Source organism: Sylvia atricapilla, chromosome 15 (genome assembly GCF_009819655.1).
Source record: "Sylvia atricapilla isolate bSylAtr1 chromosome 15, bSylAtr1.pri, whole genome shotgun sequence".
Lineage (NCBI taxonomy): Eukaryota > Metazoa > Chordata > Aves > Passeriformes > Sylviidae > Sylvia > Sylvia atricapilla.
The window spans coordinates 9,385,346-9,399,336 of NC_089154.1; the positions used below are offsets into that span (position 1 = coordinate 9,385,346).

The 13,991-nt window shown below is 56.7% G+C and overlaps 2 protein-coding genes across 6 annotated transcripts in view; both read right to left on the reverse strand.

The window, feature by feature from the left end:
* Positions 1 to 1,073: 1,073 nt before the first annotated feature.
* NME4 (NME/NM23 nucleoside diphosphate kinase 4) lies at positions 1,074 to 3,166 on the reverse strand. 2 transcript variants are annotated; one of them, XM_066330083.1, is made up of 5 exons: positions 3,068 to 3,166; positions 1,618 to 1,748; positions 1,436 to 1,537; positions 1,267 to 1,367; positions 1,074 to 1,185 (listed from the first exon to the last, which is right to left on the reverse strand). In XM_066330083.1, the coding sequence occupies exons 1-5, from the start codon at positions 3,153 to 3,155 to the stop codon at positions 1,083 to 1,085; spliced, it is 525 nt and encodes a 174-aa protein (XP_066186180.1). In that variant the 5' UTR covers positions 3,156 to 3,166; the 3' UTR covers positions 1,074 to 1,082. The 2 variants fall into 2 exon arrangements, with proteins under 2 accessions (XP_066186180.1, XP_066186179.1); XM_066330082.1 differs by having other exon boundaries at positions 1,074 to 1,203.
* Positions 3,167 to 4,961: 1,795 nt separating this feature from the next.
* XPO6 (exportin 6) overlaps positions 4,962 to 13,991 on the reverse strand; it is a 55,288-nt gene continuing 46,258 nt past the window's right edge. For all 4 annotated transcript variants that reach the window (XM_066330087.1, XM_066330090.1, XM_066330088.1 and 1 more), the window contains 7 exons: positions 13,474 to 13,629; positions 12,232 to 12,346; positions 11,578 to 11,749; positions 11,049 to 11,210; positions 8,419 to 8,517; positions 6,932 to 7,162; positions 4,962 to 5,667 (listed from right to left, as the gene is read on the reverse strand). In XM_066330087.1, coding sequence (XP_066186184.1) covers positions 5,566 to 5,667; positions 6,932 to 7,162; positions 8,419 to 8,517; positions 11,049 to 11,210; positions 11,578 to 11,749; positions 12,232 to 12,346; positions 13,474 to 13,629 — 1,037 coding nt within the window. In that variant the 3' untranslated portion in view covers positions 4,962 to 5,565. The remainder of the gene's footprint in view (positions 5,668 to 6,931; positions 7,163 to 8,418; positions 8,518 to 11,048; positions 11,211 to 11,577; positions 11,750 to 12,231; positions 12,347 to 13,473; positions 13,630 to 13,991) is intronic.

Sequence of the window (13,991 nt, forward strand, 5' to 3'; positions counted from 1 at the left end):
CCAGAGCTGTCCCCGTGCTTCCAGAGCTGTCCCAGAACTGTCCCAGTGCTCCCAGAGCTGTCCCCGTGCTCCCAGAGCTGTCCCAGAACTGCCCCAGTGCTCCCAGAGCTGTCCCAGAGCTGTCCCAGAACTGTCCCAGAGCTGTCCCAGAGCTCCCAGAACTGTCCCAGTCCTCCCAGAACTGTCTCACTGCTGTCCCAGCGCTTCCAGTGCTGCCAGAACTGTCCCAATGCTCCCAGTGATGTCCCAGTGCTGTCCCGGTGCTCCCGGTGCTCCCAGTGATATCCGCTGTGCCAGTGGTGTCCCAGTGCCTCACAGTACTGTCCCAGTGCTTTCCGTAGTGTCCCAGTGGCCCCCAAGTGCCACCCAGTGGTGTCTCAGTGCTTCACAGCAGCATCCCAGTACCTCTCCGTGGTGTCCCAGTGCCACCCAGCGGTGTCCCAGTGGTGTCCCAGTGTCGCACAGAGCCCCCAGTTTTACACAGCTCAGACGCCACCCTGGTATCTTCCAGTCATCTGCAGAGCCCCTGCAGCCCTCCAGGCGCAGCCCAGTTCTCCACAGGGTTTCCCAGTACAGTTCCAGTGCTCCCAGGGGCATCCCAGGGTCTTCCGAGCTTCCCAGTACTGCCTCAGTGCTACTAGAAACATCCCAGTTCCTCACAGAGCTTCCCTGCACCGATCCAGTGCCCCCCAGGAACAGTCCATGGACACCCAGAGCTTCTCAGAGTCTCCCAGTACCACCCCAGTGTCCTCTGTGGACATCCCAGTGCCCTCCACAGATCATCCAGTGCCTCCCAATGCCCTCTGGTGTTACCTCAATACATCCCAGATCTCCCAGTATCACCCCAGTCTCCCCAGTGACATCCCCCATGGCTCCCAGAGCTCCTCAGTGCCTCTGCAGGGACATGCCAGAGCTTCCCAGTACACCCCAGTGCCCTTTGGGGACATCCCAATGCCACCCCAGTGTCCTCTGGGGACATTCCAGTGCATCCCAGAGCCCCCAGCACTTGCTGGTGACATCCGAGGGAGGAGACTCGAGTCGGAGCTGGAGGCACGGGGGTTTATTGGGGTCGGGGTCCGTCTCTAGAGCCCGTAGATGTTGTCCCTGTCCCTGCTGTCCCAGGCCACCAGCTCGTTCCGCTGGAACCAGAAGCCGATCTCCCGCTGGGCCGTCTCCACGGAGTCACTGGCATGGACCACGTTCCTGTGAGGGGACAGGGATGGGGACAGTGCCACGGCCGTGGGCTCCCGCCCCCCGCTGCCCTACCTGGTGATGTGCACACTGAGGTCCCCCCGGATGGTCCCCACGGCGCTGCTGTCCCCAACCATGGCCCGCGTGCACCGCACCACGTCGTAGCCCTCCCACACCTGCGGGACAGGGACAGCTGAGTCCCTGAGCCCCCGCGGGCCCCGAGACCCCCGAGCTGTCCCCTCACCATGGCCACCACCGGCCCCGAGGTCATGTAGGTGACGAGCGCGGGGTAGAAGGGCTTCAGCCGCAGCTGCTCGTAGTGCTGGTCCACGAGCCTCCGGTCTACCTGGGGCAGGAGCAGTGACAGTGACACCCGGGCAGTGTCCCCCGGCCACCCCCGCTCCCGGAGCAGCGTTCCCCGGGTACCTGCAGCAGCTTCATGGCCACCAGCTTGAAGCCGCGGCGCTCGAAGCGCTGGATGATGTCCCCCAGCAGCCGCCGCTGCACCGCGTCCGGCTTGGCCACCACCAGCGTCTTCTCCTGCAGCGCCGCGGGGGCTGCGCGGGGACCGCGGGGACACTGTCACCACCGCGGGGACTGTCACCACCGCGGGGACTGTCACCACTACGGGGACTGTCACCACCGCGGGGACTGTCACCACCGCGGGGACACTGTCACCACCGCGGGGACTGTCACCACCGCGGGGCACAGCACCCCACCACACACGGGCAGGGTGGCGGCAGGACCCCGAGTGTCCCCGCGCCACCACGGGCTGTTCTCGGGCCGAGGCTGTCACGGGAAGCCGGCCCCATCCCTGGCCCCATCCCTGTCCCCATCCCTGTTCCCATCCCGGGGCCGTGTCCCCTGCACAAGCTGTGCCTCTCAGGCTGGTGGGGTCGCAGGGGACGTGCCACAAAGCCCTGATGGGTGTTGGGGACATGTCCGTGGCCAGGAAACAGCCTTTCAGCCAGGGATGTCTGTGCCGTGTCCCGGGGCTGGGGACTCTGTCCCCTGCCCGGCCCCGGGGCTTTCCCCTCGCCCGGAGGGTCCCCGATCACAGCCTTGCACTGCTGGAGAGGAAAATCGATCACGGTGGGACGGCAGGGCCCGGCCCCGCTGTCACCCGTGGGACAGCAGGGTCACACCCTGCCAAAGCTGCGCCGCGGGAGGGGACAAAAGCCCCCAAGGGACAGTGCATCCCGTCCGCTGGAAGGACAGAGGGGACAGGAAGGAGGGGAAGAGAGAGAGACAGAGGACACTTCACTGCTAATCCCGAGCTTCGGGGACCCGTCCCGGGCTGCGAGGGCGAGTGACCCCAGTGATGGCGGGGACAGAGCCGGAGAAACCGACCCCGTGAGCTCACCCGCTTCCCCGGGCACCGCTGAGCCCTGCCCGCTCCTCCCAGGGGTTCCCCCAGCACAGTCCTGGAGACACTGAACCCCTTGGGACCTTCAGGGAGCACCGATTCCGGCCTCTGCCCCATCCCACGGGGCACACGGGGCTGGGGACAGCAGAGCCCGGCCCCGACTGTCCCCAAAGGGGTGAAGGGAGCCCGTGAGCCACCCGCCCGGGATGGAGAGACGGGGACATTCCGAGGGGATGGGGCACCAAGGGGCGGCAACAGGAGCTCTGAAGGACTGGGCACAGGATGGGGATGAGGAAAAGGATGAGGATAAGACAGGGAAGGGGTTGAAGGCCCCAGGGACGGGGACCGGGTCCCCTGGGGCAGCGGGGGGCACAGGGTCCCCAGGGGCAGGACAGGGATGTGGGAAGGGTCCCCAGGGGCAGGACAGGGATGTGGGAAGGGTCCCCAGGGGCAGGACAGGGATGTGGGAAGGGTCCCCAGGGGCAGGGCAGGGACGGGGCCGTGTCTCACCGGAGCCGTAGCAGCGGGGCCCGGGGAGGCTCAGGCCCGGCTGCCCCCGGGGGAGGCTCCGGGCCAGGCAGCGCCCCAGGAAGCCCATGGCGGCCCCGGCGGGTCGGACCCGGCCTCGGTCGGTCTGCGGAGGCTTTAAGGAGCCGGCCGAGCCCAGGGACGGGTCAGGCTTCTGTCCCTCCCCTTAAAGCAGCAGCCGGGCCCGCCGCGCCTGCTCGGGATGTCCCGGGATGGAGCATCCTCCCCATCCAGAGCATTCCAGCACGGAGCATCCTGACACGGAACATCCCGGTTTGAAGTCCCAAACGCTGCCAGGGTGGGAGCACAGCCCACACCCATCCCGAGGGGAGCCAGAGCCTGCCAGGAACCAAACCTGCCTCGTGCTTTGCCCTCGATTCACCAGGCAGGGTGAAGGCTGCCGGGTCAGCCCGTGCCGGGCTGAGCTGGGGCACAAGGGAGTCCCCAGCCCCGGGAGCAGCCGGGGCAGCGTCCCCCTGTGGGGCACAGACCCGCCCTGCACACTGCAGGTGCTGGGGAAGAGGTACAAGCCCCTGGGGGCAGAGGAACTGCCCAGGTGGGAGCCTCTCTGTTCACTTCTTCGAGCCCCATTCCAGACCCCAGGCTGGGCAATCACTCCTTACTGGGCTTCCCATGCACCCTGACAGCTCATGGGAGAGCAGCTCGACAAGTTCACGGAAAAGGCTGCTTGCTTTGAGCCTGTTTCCCAAATCTGTGCTGATTTGAAGCACTGAGGAGTATCCCGGAAACACGCATACATACAAGCTGAGGGCTGGGCTAGATCCCACTCTCCCTGTTACCACCCTGCCTTCCCAAGGCACAGGGAGTGAGGGGACAGAACCCCTGCCACAGCCTGAGGGGCTCTGGGGACCTGCTGTGCTCAGCACCAGGGCAAAATCCCACCCCAGTGGCTTCCCATGGGCAAGTGGATTCAACAGGTTGTGGAAAAGAGACTCTGCCCCCAAACAAGGGGCTGGGGAAAGGCCCCTCTCCAGGGTCTGCCAGGCCAGGGGGAATGGGACAGAAGGGTGGCAAAGTGGAAAGAGGTTTTAGGACAAGGGGTGGCAGATTGGAGCCTGGGCTTTGGCCACCTGGCAGCTACAGACATTGACCAAGGGAAAATCTTGTATTTTCATCCTCTGTCAAGCCAAGGAAGAGAAGCAGCATGAGCTTGGAGAGCTCTGCTAGGACACCTTCCACTATCAAAGGTGGCTCCAAGCCCCATCCAGCCTGGCCTTGGACACTTCCAGGGATCCAGGGGCAGCCACAGCTTCTCCCTGTGCCAGGGCCACAACACCCTCCCAGGGAACAATTCCTTCCCAATATCCCATCTAACCCTGTCCTTACTCAGGACTAATTTCCCTAGTCCTGTCACTCCGTCTCCTTGTGAGAAGTTCCTCTCAAGTTTAATCTATTAAATATAAAAATTAAGACTGATTTAATACTGCTTCCTGACCAGAGACCTCAAGGAAAACCTTCCAAGCTGCATGATCAGAGATCCACAAGTCCCATGCAGTCTGGTCCTGCCTGACTGGGATTTTACCAGACAGATGCCACTGGTCACTGGTCAGAGGGTCAACTTCAGCTCCAGGCTCCCTGGGAATGGGGAATTTCTTCCTGCAGGCACCTCATGATCGATTCAGGTAAGTGTGATGGAGGGAATGAATGATCACCACAAGATGTGACAGAAAACACGGGAGGAAAACAACGAGGAGACAGCAGAAGCAGCAGCCACCACTGAACTGCACCATCCAGGAGCTGCTGGACTTGTTGGGATCCTTGCTGGCTGCTCCTCATTCCTGATCCTGGGAAAAGCTGTGGATCACTGCATGTTCATTTACAGAATGACCTAGAGGGAAACTAACCCAGCCCCAAGTTACTTAAAACAACAAAGTAAGCACTTTATTCCCATTAAGCATGTTGTTTTAGTATCACAATGGAATGATGAGAAAACGTTTAAAAAAACCCAAAAAAAGTCTCTAATTCCCCGCCAACATCGGGGAGGTTTTCAAGGCAATTTAAAAACAAAGGGAGTGACAGAAGTGCCAAACCAGTCCCAACGTCAGGAGACTCCTCCTCCGAGAGCTGGGCGGGGCAGGAAGGTGGAATGACACGAAGGTACGAATGTCTGAAGTGGTCTTTGGCGCTTCTGCCTCGCGTTTGATACGGACATGATCTCTCCAGACACCTCCAGATGCAACAAAGTGCTACAGGAGCAGAGGGAAAGCCCCGGGAGAGGGATTTCCCAACAGTCGGGATGCCCCGGGGGTGGGCATTAAGACACATCCTGCTGGCTCCAGCTGCGGCCTCGGGCTGGGCAGGGAGAACTCAAAGGAAGCGGTGGAGCGCGGTGAATCCAGGGCGTGGGCACGGGCAGGAGCCCGGCCTGCAGCGCCGGCACGGCCCGGGGGCACAGGGGGCGGTGGCGAACCGGAACACGGAGCTGTTCCCCGGGGAAGGGCAGCAGTCCAGTGCAGTCACTATAACTTCACAGTCCCCGGGGGCAGGCTGTCGTTGCACAGTCTGTAATAGCGCAGGTCGTTCACCAGCCTGTGCACGTTCTGTGTGAACGAGGGCAGGTCCTGCAAGGGACACAACAACAACTGCTGGGAACAGACTCATGGCGAGGAGCAGAGAGGCACCGAGAGGGGCACACACCCCGTGGGTGTTCACACGTGAACAGATCCATCCTGACTCAGCCTGAGCCCAGGGAACTCCAGTTCCTGGGGCAGGGATGGTCTCAGAGCTGACTGCAGGGATCCAGGCTCTGCTCCCATCTCTGGCTTCTCCTTGTGCAGTGAAGCCCGAGAGGAATGGCCATGGAATCATGGAATGGCCTGGGCTGGGAAGGGCCTTAAAACTCATCCAGTCCCCACCCCCTGCCATGAGCAGGGACACCTTCCAGAGTCCCAGGCTGCTCCAAGCCCCGTCCAGCCTGGCATTGGGCACTTCTAGGGATCCGGGGTCAGCCACAGCTTCTCTGGGCACCCTGTGCCAGGGCCTCACCACCCTCCCAGGTGGGGATATTCCTCCCAAATATCCCATCCATCCCTGCCTTCTGGCAGTGGGAAGCCATTCCCTGTGCCCTGTCCCTCCATCCCTTGTCCCCAGTCCCTCTCCAGCTCTCCTGGAGCCCCTTTAGGGCCTGGAAGGGGCTCTGAGCCTGGATCTTTCTCTTCCCCAGGTGAGCACCCCCAGCTCTCTGAGCATGGCTCCATGGCCAGATGCAGCACTAATTCCTTGCTGCCCTCCTGCCAAGGCTCCTTGGTGTCACTCACTCCCTAACAAAGGCTGATATTCCTCAAGAACAGTCTCCTTCTAGAGCCAAGCAATTCCCCCAGGGTTCCATTCCTATACTCACCCTTGGTCTCAAATTCCCACCCCTCCCTCAGGGCAGGGAGCACTCAATGGACAGTCCTCAGTAAATGGAAGCCAGAACCTGCTGCTCTGCCATCATATTGCACACATTTCCCTCCCACACACGAGGGGTTTGCAGGAATTGTGAGCATTTGCAGGTACTCTGCTGTTGTCCTTACTGTAACCCTCAAACATCTGGCCAGCAGCTGGAGCGAGATTTAGGCAAGGACCTGAGCATCCCACTCAGCAATGTGAGCCTACTCCAGTAAAAACTTCCTCCAGGAAACACAATCCCTGACTCCCACAGCATCCTGCAGCCTGAGGCATGAGATGGCAGCTCTGCTACCTGCAGTGAGAAATCCCTGCCTGGGGACTGCCGAGCATGGAAGTGTTGGGAACAAAAGGCACTGCCTGGAGACATTCCCAGCTGTGTTCTGGGGGAGCCCTGTGCATCCTGGGAACAGCACAAGGCTGCGGGTCCCTCCTTACCCTGTCCATTTTGAAATTCCTCCCCAGCACGTTCTTCTGGTTGGAGTCCACGCCGTCACAGCTGGCCAGGAACTCGGGCAGGAAGGCGGAGTAGAAGCCATCAAAGTCCACCGAGGCCATGTTGTAGGTGGCGATGCCGATCTCCTCCTGCAGCAGGTCGTGGGATTTGTGCACCAGCACCTGCAGCAGCACGTTCACAAACTGGAACAGCATCGTGGTCCTGAAGATCTTCTGCACAGGGAGAGGGGCACAGGGTTAAAGGACTTCACTCCTCCCACAGGAGGATAAATCCAGCAAGGACAAGGCAGCCGCAGCTTCAGCGGCATCTGCAAACTCAGGTGAGCACTGAGATGATTTTCTAAGCCAAGCCAGATCAAAAATGGCTAAAACAAGCTCACTTAGTATCAGCTTGGAAGTTAATGTTGAATTTGGCCACATTTACCTCATGGTTTGGGGCTTAGACCTTGGGACACCTCAGAACCCCTTCCAGTACCTAAAGGGGCTCCAGGAGAGCTGGAGAGACACTTGGGGCAAGGATGGAGTGACAGGACAAGGGGGAATGGCTTCCATTGCCAGAGGGCAGGGTTAAATGGGATATTGGGCAGGAATTGTTCCCTATGAGGGTGGACAGGCCCTGGCACAGGGTGCCCAGAGAAGCTGTGGCTGCCCCTGGATCCCTGGAAGTGTCGAAGGCCAGGCTGGACAGGACTTGGAGCACTCTGGGATAGTAGGAAGGTGTCCCTGCCCATGGCAGGGGGTTAAAAATAAATCAGCTTTACAGCCCCATCCAGCCCAAACCATGTCATGATTCCATGCTCTGACCAAGTTTTAAGCATTAGTAAAGCCACCAGCATCAAGTCCCACTCCAGCTCCAGCCAGCTATACCCTGTACAGTGCACTTGGGAGCCAGGGAATGTGGCCAGATCCCTGAAGTCTGCCCCAGGCACCTGTGAACACCAAGGGCTGCCCTTCAGGTGTGACCACAGATGAGAAACTGAAAGCTCTGTTCTCCCAGGCTGACCAGATTCCCTGGATTCCAGATTTAATCCCTCATGGCAGCAGCCAAGGGTAGGTTACAGGGTCTGGAGGATGGGTCCAAAGAGAGATGGAGATTCCCAAGTGGCAGTGACCTGGAATACTGGATACCTGCAGATGCCCAGGTGGGAATGCTGGAGGCACTCACTGTCCCACTGATGATCCCAGTTCCTGCAAACCTCACTGTCACTGTGTGTTCTCTGCTTTCCCTCAGTGTCAGAGGAGGGAACACATATAGGCTTTGTTTGACTGGAGCTGGGATCCCTCCCATTCCCAGTTCCCAGTATCAGAGGGATATTCCATTCCAATCACCTGGAGCAAGGCAACCACCCAAAGGCTGCAGCACAAAACCCCCAAATCCTGACCTGGACTTCCAAGCAGCTTAAAACCAGTCTCAGGACAGTTCCCACCTCTTCCCATGCACAGAGAGCACAGGCTCAGGTAGGACCCACCTTGTGGTACAGCTTCTGCTTCGTGTTCAGTGTCTCCAGGTAGAAGAGGTTCTGCTTGAACAGGTGAATGTCAGGCTGCAGGAAAGACTGGCCAAACGCCTGGGAACAAAGCACAGTGGGAGGAAGGGGATGGAGACCACCACAAACATCACACCTGCCAGGCAAAACAACAGCATTTTCACCCTGACACCAGGACAAACCCCTGGGAGCCAAGCTAACGAGGGACAGGCAGCTGTTCAAATCACCTGTGCTGCCACCAGATCCATGGGAATGGCATTTTGGAACATGGGCATATCCCTGCAGAGCAGCTGCTAAGCTGGGTGCACTGGGAACAGGCAGGCCAAGCTGGCACTGGAGATGCTGAGCCCAGCTCCCTGAGCAGGCAGCACCGGTGATTCCTCAGGGCTGTTCCTCAGGGAGGTCACCTAAGGCACCACAGCTTGGGGGAACAGACCAGGACACACCCCAGGGTGGGCCCTCAGTCTCAGCCAGGAGCTCAAGCAGATGTCACTGCCCTGATTTAGGATTTGGAGACGGGCACTGTGCAGTGAAGAGCCCAGAACAAAACTTGCTGGACACTGAGCTGGTCTGGCAGGGCTGCACAGTGTGTGATCAAACATCTTTTCCACCATGAACACCTCCAAAACACTGTGCAGGGGATGAAGGTGGATGAGGTCAGCTCTGTACAGAGACAGGCAGCAGGATTTTAAGAGTACCTCTTCAAGGCATTGTGAACAGAAGAGTTTATTCTGCTACATGACCCATTTATTGTCAAATGGACAAAAATGACCCAGATCCCATCAAGACTGAGCCAGTTCTGGCCTTAGATCTCAGGTGGAGATCATCATACAAACTATTAATATCCCCCACACAAAGCCCTGGCTGTGGGAACACTTACAGAACATTAAACAAGAGTTTTTTAACAAGAGCCAAGGAGTAAAACAAACAGTGCAGTATTGTCACCCAGCCTGAATTGAGATTGTAACATAAATATCTTCCAGAATGAGGCATTCAAGAGAGTTTGGAAGTGTTACACAGCTACAGGTGAAAGAGATGCTTGGACAGCCCTGCACAGGAACCAGCCTGGGCTTCATTCATACCAAAAGGTGGCAGGAGAAGGGAAGGCCAGAGAGAAACATGACCCAGTTTATGTCATTGCAACAGCACCCTCTCCACTTGTGCACCACAGAGGACACAGTTTCTCCAGGCACTCCACGATGGGGAAACTCTCCCAAAGTCCTCACACATGCAGTCTAAGGACATCTAGGAATTCAAGGGAACTCATCTGGCCAGCTCTGACCAAAGTAACACATGGAAGGCAGTCTGTTATTCTTAAAAATTCCAATTGCCCAACCCGAGAGGGTTTGAGCTGGCTCTGTGCGCACAGTCCCTGCCTTCCAGGGCCTAAAGGGGCTCCAGGAGAGCTGCAGAGGGACTGGGGGCAAGGGATGGAGGGACAGGACACAGGGAATGGCTTCCCACTGCCAGAGGGCAGGGATGGATGGGATATTGGGCAGGAATTGTTCCCTGGAAGTTGGGGAGGCCCTGGCACAGGGTGCCCAATGAAGCTATGGCTGCCCCTGGATCCCTGGAGGTGTCCAAGGCCACTTGGACAAGTCCCAGGGCTTGGAGTAACGTGGGACAGTGGAATGTGTCCCTGCCCATGGCAGGGGGTGGGGACTGGATGGGCTTTAAGGTGTCTTCCAACCCAAACCATTCCATTATTCTCTATTCCCCAGGCCAAAGCCTGTCAGGTGTTACCCCACTGACCCTTCCCTACGAGGGCCCATGGTATAGCACTCAACAAGTCCATGGAAACCAAAAGACACTCAGGAAACCTTCCCTGCACTGACAGCTCTTCCCAGTGCCAATCACAACACTCAGAATTAAATGGGTCAGTGGCAATAATGTATTTTTATTGCAGGATGAGGCTTGCAAAGGAATTAACATTGCTTCCTCATGCATGCATGGCTCTGTGCCTTGTGAGCTCAGCAGCTGGGTCACTCCTCAGCAACTTTCTGCAGTTTTTGGGAGGCAAAACCTCACTCAAGACTCATCTAAACCCATCACCCACATGTGGCCATGTCGGATCTTCACAAGAACAGAGACACTGAGGGGCTGGAACGTGTCCAGAGAAGGGAACAGAGCTGGGGAAGGGGCTGGAGCACCAGGAGAGGCTGAGGGAGCTGGGAAAGGGGCTCAGCCTGGAGAAAAGGAGGCTCAGGGAGGACCTTCTGACTCTGCACAGCTCCCTGACAGGAGGGGACAGCTGCAGGGAGGGGTCAGGCTCTGCTCCCAGGGAACAGGATGAGAGGAAACAGCCTCAAGCTGTACCAGGGGAAGTTCAGATTGGATATTGGGAAAATTCTGTATGGAAAGGGTGGTCAGGCACTGGCACAGCTGCCCAGTGGTGGGGTCACCATCCCTGGAGGGATTTAAAAGCTGTGTGGATGTGGCACTTGGGGACATGTTTTAGTGGTGGCCTTGGCAGTGCTGGGGGAATGATTTGACTCAATCTCAGAGGACTTTTCCTTGATGATTCTGTGATGCCATGTTTAATGCACTGCCCCAAGCAGGGTGTGCTCCCCTGCAGGACAGCTTCTGGGGAATGCTGGGAATGGGTGAGTTACCTGCATGATGGCACTGAACTGGGCTTCGTTCTCCATCTGCTCCTCTGCCACCCCCCTCTGGACACTGGCCAGCACACTGGATTTGAAGAAGTACCTCCAGTTGTGGTGCAGGACCCGAAAGAGCAGCTCGAACAGCTCTGCTTTCACATCAGGGGATGAGCGCTGGCAGGAGAGGAGACAGAGCTCAGAGCAGCTCCTCTGCTGGGATCCCACCCCAAGCCCTGGATCCCACCCAGCCAGTGCTGCAGCCAAGCATCAAAGCACTTCTCCTAAGGCAGCACCAGAGCCAGCAGCCGTAGGATCATGCTGAGAACACATTGCTGACTCCAAGTTGTATCTCCTGCTTTGACCTCCCTAATTTTAGCTTCTTTTGAAATCCCCGACAAAAGCCTCCACCCACCCTGCTTCCAATCCCCCTGACTACTCCCTCACCCACGGGGTGTTTTTCCCTCCACACTTGCAGCTCTTGGAAAGTCCAAGCTTCACTGCTGCCACCCCCCCCAGCAATGCTTTCCCTTGCCTTGCCTACCTCTGCAATGATGGGATACACCTGCTCCATGCACAGGGAGATGACACTGGGCAGGAAGGGTTTGAACACCTGACCCGGCTCCTGCACCACCACCTGCAGGATCTTCAGGAACTTTTCCACCACCCGGCAGCCGGTGCTGCCCTCGTGGAGGATGCTCTCTGCCAGCTGCTCCCTTGGGACACAAACAGGCATTAGGAATATTCCCAGAGATCCAAAGGCTCACCTGGTTTACTGGAAAGTAGGTGATGCCTCTAAAATGCTCAGTTAATACTGGCCAAGCACATGAAGCCACAGAAGGAAAGGAGGTTGTGACTGAAGGTTGACAGACCCCCTTCTCTGACAAAAGATGAGTGAGGGGACACTTTCAGACCTTGGGCAGGAGCTAAGAGAGAATGTGAGAGTCCAGTTCAACACCCCACACAGCCAGAAAGTCTGTGGGAGAGCTGGAATTGCACAGTGGCAGGTATGACTGATGAACATGCACTGGGGTCTCTCCATACTTGGAAGTGTTTTCATCAGATTCAGCCCTGGGCCAAAGTCTGGTCACAAAGGCTGAGAACAGCCCACTTTAGGGACAGGGACTAAGTGGCTGAGCAGCTCCTAAAATAAACCATCCTGAGGGGTAAGAAAGAAGTGACCAGTGTCAGGCAGTACCTGGTGAACATGTTCAGGAAGGTCTGTATGATCTGCTCAGTGAAAGGCACTCCCATCTGCACCCTCAGGCCTTGGAACAGGGTGAGGAAGAAGCTCAGCATCTCATCTGTCACATCTAAGAGAAGAGAAAAGGAAAAGGAACATGTTAAGGAAATATCCAAGTGCAGCAAGAAGTCTTTTATGTTTAAGTCTGAAGTTTGCTCCTCCTGTTCAGGGAACGCCATTTACTTTTGGGAATTTACCAACAGGGTTGTCTGAGAAACTGAAACCATCAGCTGGTTCCTACAGGGCTTCAAGATTGTTCATCCCCTTCCAAAACCTGCCCAGGATGACAAGCACAGGCAGCACCAACCCCCCAGAAGCAGCACAACCCTGCCAGCAAGGCCTCAGTGTGCTCAGAGTGCTGGGAGAAAGCTCAGAGGCAGCTCCAGACCCATCTCCAGTTCTCAGTGCTCATAGAGGGTTAACAGGAAACACCAGGAAATCCAGAACATCCACACAGCTCAGGGTGGAGGAGACAGAATCCAGCTTGTTTTTTTGGCAGGAACTGAGAAGATCCTTCTATCTTCAGAAGTGAGCACGTGGTGATGCAGTGAGCTGATCCTTCATCCATCCCAATAAAGACTGGATAACCAAGCTGGAACAGCTCAACTCCCTCACCACACAGCATTTGATTGCCAATAAATTGCAGTTGATGAGGCTGCCAGCCTGCCCTGAAGACACCAGCTCCCTGGAGACACAGCACCTTGCTCTGCTTTTCACTGCTTTTGTCTCCCCTCAACCCCCATCACTGAGAAAATCTCATCCAGCTCCAAGTGGAACAGCAGGAAGGACCCTGATGTGATACAAAACACAAAGCCAGAAGGCTGCCAAGTGACAGTCCTGGTTTCATCTCAGGGGAAAAATCCCCAAATCCCATATCATTTGACCCAATCTGATGACAACTTAGTCTTCAAGCTTCTGCAGAGAATGCAAACGGCAAATACAGCTAGAGAGGGTATGTTAAAGCTTTTTTTTTTTTCGTTTTTTGTGGTCAAGACCAGCTCCTCTTTGAAACAGTGACAATCCTGCCTGGATCCTGGCTGGCAGGGATGTCCCTTCCCTGCTGTGCTTCAGCCCAGCTCTCCCAGCACACCCAACTCACACACTCCACACTCACACCACAACTCTGTGCTGCTGCTCTGGGTGTTACCAGGAGCTCAGAAAGCTACTCACAGCATGACCCCTGGCCTGAGGTTATACCTGACTGATGAATGAAAGCTGGGAAGAGGGCTAGTGAGACCTGCACGGATTCTTGCAGCGACTGATAACAGATCTGCCGGGACTTGGTGGATTCTCCAGAGACACTTTCTACAATATCTTCCAGAACGCTCAGTGTCTGGTGGATGATCACTTTGGCTGCAAAACAAGAGGAGTGATGCTTCTTGCATGTGCCAAAACTGCTCACAGGCAAGAGGAAGAGAAATTAAGCTCACGCACAGAGTAATTAAAACAACTGATGTGTGACACTGCAGATTTCTGAATGATTTCTAAAGTGATCCTCAATGAAAAAAAAAACCAAAAATCAGCAAAAACCATGCCCAAAGCATATACAGTAGTTTCCCTGCACTCCTGCCCAAAGTTTCCTTGCATTCTTCCTATATAAAAAAAATGTCTCCAGTACTTCCCAAGCCTGGAAGAAATTCTTATTTTCCCCCTTTGCTTTTAACAACAATAATCTTCATTACTGCTGCTTCCAGCCAGTATTTCTGATACTACAC

Excerpts from the sequence above, each read along its gene's own strand:
- NME4 (XM_066330082.1), bottom strand. The coding sequence starts at position 3,155 with ATGGGCTTCCTGGGGCGCTGCCTGGCCCGGAGCCTCCCCCGGGGGCAG. Across the intron at positions 1,749-3,067 it reads GCCCCGCTGCTACGGCTCCG|CCCCCGCGGCGCTGCAGGAG; the intron begins GTGAGACACGGC and ends GTCCCCGCGCAG. Across the intron at positions 1,538-1,617 it reads TGGCCATGAAGCTGCTGCAG|GTAGACCGGAGGCTCGTGGA; the intron begins GTACCCGGGGAA and ends CTCCTGCCCCAG.